Here is a 6,258-nt window from a genome sequence, read left to right as displayed (position 1 = left end):
TTTAAGAGGCAACACAATTCGCAGTTATAAAATTCAGAAGGGCTGTCATAAATTTCACACGAGTATTTAGCATCTCTAAACTAAGAAAAATGTCTGAAAGATCAGCAAAATCTTTATTCCTGAAATATTTAATGTTTAATGTCAAAAATAAAAATAAAGACATTCTTTCTAAATTTAACTAAAATAAAAGCCCTCCGATATACAATCGGAAAAATTAAAGAGAGATAAGACATTTAAGAACCTAAGCGTGGATCTTGAAACGCTAAAAAAATTAATCGAAACACTGAACGTTTTGCTTTATTAAATTCCATGTTATTACGTGTTTTAACTTTTTTAGGGTTTTGATATTCATGCTTAGGCTCTTATATGTGTGTCTTATCTCTTTAAAAATTTTTGATTGTATATCAGATTGTATACAGAGAGTGTGTTTACTTCATTCAATTTAAAAAAAAGAAATAATCTCGTGCAAAATGCAACCTCACGCGAAATATTCGCATCCGTCATAATTTATAACGAACTATCACACACGGCGACCAAACGAGACTGAGTCTCCCACAAGATCCGCTATCAACGTTATTTGTCAACAAATAATATCATTACCTTGACAATTTGTAACTTAATCTAATTTAACCTATTGATTAATCCTATCTAATTAAATTTAACTCTTTAATGACCCCCTCTTCCTCTTCCACAATTATGATATACAGGCAGGCGCTCTCTGGCGCGCCCCAACACCACTAACAAAGCTTTATGGAGAAAAAGTTGACACGCGTTCCGTCGAAGCAGAACGACTTAACAAAAAAATATGCAGTTCAACGACGAGCAAAAGTAACCAAAAAAAAAGAAAAAGAAGTAATGTGAACTGAGTGTAATGCGAGTGTAATGTGAATCTTAAAAGCGTGATGTATTTTCGCACTTTTTTTTTTACAAAATCAGTCTCATTATTTATTCGGTGGACGGTATATAATGTAATTCGCTATAACATGAATTACACAACGAATGCGATATTTCGTCGCTTTCACGTGCATTTGTCACGAAACGTAATAAAAGCTTTCATAATCGAAGCTCAACCATCCGTGAAAATTAGATTATATAATTAAGAAGGGTTACTCCCCCTCCCCCTCCCCTTTCCTCTCACGCTCAATCCACCCCTGTGTGATTGTTGCATAACTATTATGATATAATCGCACCCCGCGGTACGTACATTCCGTACGCGTCTTTGAGTACCGAGAGAATTATTACTCACATATTGCATTCGAGTTCTTACGCAAGTAGTGTAAGAACATTTCGGAACGGATTAAAAATACATAACAAGGACGAGAAACGGGTAAATATATCTTAATATATGCATTCGACGCAACTAATTACAAATAATTGTGCTCGTATTTTCTTATTCGGCGAAAGTAACAGTTGTATGTCTAACAAGTTGTACGTCTTGAGTCGAAGAAACTATACGCGAACTATTCGCTTCCGTTTTCCACGCATGTTCACTGTACAATATATACTCATACAATTAACTCGATTAATCTTTCCATTAGAGCGAGTACAAGGATATGTCTCGGATATGTGATTCTCTGATCATCATAATCGTTATAATAATTACTGTAATTACAGCACTGAGAAAAATATCCAATCATATCTGACCGGATAATCCAATTAAAAAGTAACAAACTGATATATCCAATCAAGCGCAGTGTCCGATCAAGTCGTATCTTTATTCGATGAAAATTACAACGGATATGTAAAAGTAACGACTAATTTTCCGATTAGATTTTATCGACAACTGTATCGGTAACTTCATCATCGGATACTTTATCGGATAGTGAAGATATCCGACACTCGATCGGACGATAAAAATAACAATCGGACACATCATTTAGTCGGTTTATCCGATGGAAATTTTTCTCAGTGAGTGAATAGATATGTCGCGGTTTTTCGTCGGGACTTCGGGACGGGATTGACCGTGCGCTATTGATAACTCGGAGAAATAGCGTGTAAACCATCTTTCGTCTTACTTGTACGACAGCACAGTTGTAAATGTAGCCCTTAGAGGGTAATCTCGCTCATTTCGCATCCTAGTCTTACGCGAACTTACGCTCGGGTCTTCGTAAATTACCATTTTACAGTAACAAGCGAAAAGTAACGAGCAATAACCTTAGTAAGCGTTAACGCGTCGTAACGTGCGACAGAATTGGCAGAATTAACAATTAAGAATCACTTTGCACTTTGCCGGCACATCGAGATGATGAAATCCACCCGATCATAAGCAGAATCCGCGCGAACACGCTATGGACGCTAACAGCGCGTGTTTCGATATCCCCGTTGAAAGAAGAAAAATCAGGTAGGAATTCATACAGAAAATCTATATGAAATCCCAGTTTCCTCTGGGGATTCGCACCGAAAAAAAAAACACCCAAATCCTAGAAATCCATGTGAATTTCTTACGAATTTTTACAAACCATGCGGGCTCCTATACGGATTTCCACGCGCCATATGGATTTCTATATGGATTTGTAATATCGATATGTATCAGATCCTACAGCATACTTTATCCGATGGACGTCCTTAGGACACAGGGACGTCCTCCGGACATCTTTAAGACGTCCCTTGGAGGTCTGTATTGTATGGTTACGGATGCACACGAATTCCATTGGATTTCCGTAGGAATCCACGTGGAAATTTCCAACAGGGATCTCGTTAATACGCGCGTATTTCTATCTGACCAGATTACCAGGATATTCAGGCGTAATAGATAGACTGCGAGATATTCGATATATGACGAAAATTGACGTTCTCCGTTTCTGTTTTCCCTACTTACGATATGTATTTATTCCACATGATAACGCGCGGGTTTCAGAACCAGCCGAAATCCATACCCGCCAGTTGATAGAAGCGCTGATTGAACGGCCGATAAAAATCACGCAGACGTTGAACTGCCATGGGATCGATGTAAGGATGACTGCGACCTTTGTTCTTTCCTGAGAGATAACCAAAACGGACCTCGATTAATAATACATCGGGAACATCGGTCAATTCCCCTACTCTACGCTGCATTCTGCGCGAGAATAACTCCAAGCTGTGTCGAGATACGATAATGTCGATTTTCAAGGGTACTTCCAATTCGATCGAGGTGATTAGAAGAATCGGTAGCACCCGGAGAGACGGTGAGTTCGGGAGAATCAATATCTCGGCGACCCGCGCCGGAACGACTGATCTCAAATGATCATTTTAGGGGTCATTCAACAAAAGAAGGAGTCCATCAGCTTGCATGACGATCTCGTTTTAAAACGAGACTTCTTACATCTTATTCTCCGTTCCTTCTATTGTGCTTTAAGCTATAGCTTATTCCTAAAATATCTTATTCCTGATCCTCTGTGTTCCTAACTCCTTGCTCCTCGTACCTTTTATCGTGTCTGAGCCCTTACCGAGACAGTGCGGCGTCGCGCGCTCCTCCGACTTGAGCAAACAAGGGAAGCCTTTAGTGGCGTTGAAGTAGAAGTGTTTCTCGCATATCACCCGCTTCAGGCCGAGGAAGTCCTGCACCCTGGTGATCTCCATTACAGGATCGGCGATCAGACGTTCGCCCGAGACGAACAGGAACTGTGACAGCGGGAAGTACTGCAGCCACCTCTCCAGGTGCCGCACGTAAACCCCGATCTTCAACGGCACCCACGAGGTGTCGACGATCCGCGAGCCGTTCAGGAAAGCGAGGTCCTCGAACCGCGGCATCTTGACGCGCTTGCTCTTCACCTGCGTGTAATCGGATATCGCCCGGGTCACGGGGTCCCGCACCACAACGATCAGCCTCATCCCCGGGTTCATGTGCTTCACCCGCTTCGGCACCTCGCTCGTCACGAAGTACGACGGCGTCTTCTCCATAGTGATCTGGCCGACCATAGTCGGTGGCATTCTACGCCTGATCGGAACGAGAAGAGAATTAGAGTAGGTATTATTAGACGCATTTGACACGCTCACACAGACAGGTCTATATCCCAGTGAGCGAAAAATCATCGATAAAACGTCGTTGCAACGACGTTGCGCGTGACGTGTTCTAACGTACAGTTTTCAACGTTGTTGTCGACATCATCGTTAGCAACTTTGCTGACACACCAATGTTTCTGAAACATTTTCGCAACATTCGACGAAATCGTGTTATCCGGTAGTAATTTTTCAATATCTATTAAATATCAATATCTGTCAAATGGAAACGTTCGAGGAACACGTGCGAAATCAATATTTCCAGGCGTTTAAATGTTTTTTTAATGTTTAACGTTACTTGCTTACTGGGACGTCGCTCAAGGATCATTGAAAATTTATCAATTTCCGTCATTTCATCAAATTTTGCGAGATCTCTGACGAGGTTCTATGATGATGATTATTTTATACGGAGAATAACATTTTATTACACTGAGCTTCTTTTTTCTTTTCGATTTTTTAAATGGTCCGGTGTGTTAACTCAATTTTATAAAATTTGAACAGAATGGGAACTGGTGGTTCCAATCGCGGGGACAACCCACCTGTACCATCGGAAGCCTTTGACATAGTGGTGGTCGAAGAAGTGAACCTCCGAGCCGGCGGCGCGAATAGCAGGGTGCAGTCTGAGAAATTCCAGGAGAGCTCTGGTGCCGCCCTTCTTCACGCCGATTATCAGTGCGGTCGGCAACTGTCTGCTGGGCATCAGCCCCTGTTGCTTCAGGGTCTGGTATTTCGACGTGGACACGTTTCCCTTGAGCGTATCGCTCGAATTCCGCGGCGACGCTGACTGTGACTTCGCGAATCTCGAGACCGCTCCGTCAGACACCTCCTCGAGTTTTGGTTGCTCGAGACTCTGCAGATGCGGAACGTTCCTCGCCGACACGGAGATCCGCGTTCTCTGTAGTGTTATCCTCTGCGACAGCGTGTGCGAATAATCGACGAAGAACATCCACAGGTAGACGGCCAAGACGCAGACGAAGATTAAGACCTTCCAGGACCCTTTGCACGGTTCCATCGTGATTTTACGAGTCGTCGTACTTCGTCGGCCTCCTGGATGCCATTATACCGCAGCATCCGTCTCCTTCATCGGCACCGATACGACCGCACCGGTATTCTTGACGATGATGTCTGAAAGACGTTGCAACGTCTTATACGTCATGGAACGATCATGCAGGACTAGATTGAGCCGCGCTCGCGGACGATGCAACGCGAAAATGCAACTGTTGCACGCGGTGTTTCGGTTCTCATATTTCGATTGCACATCTAGCAAAATATGGAGAAAAGAAATACATCGAATTTATGTAAATGTATGTACAAAATAATTTTATGCGAATATAAGAGAATTTTGTATAAAAGAATTTTATGTAAATATATAGTTAAAGTTATAGCGTAAATATATAAATATTTGAGAAAGAATTCTATTTCCTCTTATATAAATATATTTTTTTACTTTTCACCGGAAAATATTGTTTCTCGAACTCATTAAATCAATTGGACACACGCAGTAGACTGACACATACAGTCGTAAATCGGGAGAATGCAATTGAAAATCGCGATTCGGAGATTCCATCCCACGTGGGCACTCGAGAGAATCGTCCGCGTGCATTTTGACGCCAAACTTAAATTGTGCAATTTTATTATCCTCCGTTCGAGCTGAAATGAAAAAAAAAAAAGAAATGCCAAATGTACTTTACGCACCGTTACTTCCGAAACGACACATAATAAAATGCAGTGAAAATTCGGACATTTTAATTCAACGTCTTAAGGAATTCGCGAACACGAGTCCCAATCCCATCCCCGATCTCCACGTTTCTGAAACTTTTGTTAGGAATCTTCGAAAGGGGATGACGCCTCTCGCGAAAGCCGAGAGCTCCAGGAGGTCTGGTTATCCTGTCGGGCCGGCAGGACAAGACAGGCATTTCGATCCGCGCTTACCCCGAAATAGCGTGCCGCTGTCGGAGACACGTCAACTGTCAGCCGGTGCGCATCCGTCATCGGCCAACGTGCGACTGGCGCAGCCGGTGGTGAGTTGCAGATGCGGACGCACGCTCTTGCGCGCGGAAGTGCACATTTAGCACGTTATCAAACGGTGAGGTCAGAGCCGTAACTAAGCCATCGTCTAACGCAGTCGTCTCCCGCGGTGGACGGCGCACCTGCCAACCGAGAATCACGGGCCGCGTTTGTTGTAAATCACAGGGATGAGGTATTTCTCATTCGCGCGCGAAATTCTTCTCGATCTTCCATTTCAAGGGAGGACAATAAAATGATAAAATGATCACACAA

General features: G+C 42.9%; 1 protein-coding gene across 1 annotated transcript; it reads right to left on the bottom strand.

Moving 5' to 3' along the window:
- Positions 1-1,140: 1,140 nt before the first annotated feature.
- On the bottom strand, positions 1,141-6,181 carry LOC106747028 (heparan sulfate glucosamine 3-O-sulfotransferase 6). The gene is made up of 4 exons (XM_014624264.1): positions 5,911-6,181; positions 4,518-5,103; positions 3,426-3,916; positions 1,141-2,978 (listed from the first exon to the last, which is right to left on the bottom strand). Exons 2-4 carry the CDS (start codon positions 4,988-4,990, stop codon positions 2,854-2,856), a joined length of 1,089 nt encoding a protein of 362 aa, XP_014479750.1. The 5' UTR covers positions 4,991-5,103; positions 5,911-6,181; the 3' UTR covers positions 1,141-2,853.
- Between the last annotated feature and the right edge of the window lie 77 nt (positions 6,182-6,258).

This window comes from Dinoponera quadriceps, unplaced genomic scaffold, assembly GCF_001313825.1.
Source record: "Dinoponera quadriceps isolate SergipeBrazil2010 unplaced genomic scaffold, ASM131382v1 scaffold2088, whole genome shotgun sequence".
In the NCBI taxonomy this organism is placed as follows: domain Eukaryota; kingdom Metazoa; phylum Arthropoda; class Insecta; order Hymenoptera; family Formicidae; genus Dinoponera; species Dinoponera quadriceps.
Note: the sequence above shows the minus strand (reverse complement) of the source record. Positions and strands in the feature narration are given on the sequence as shown.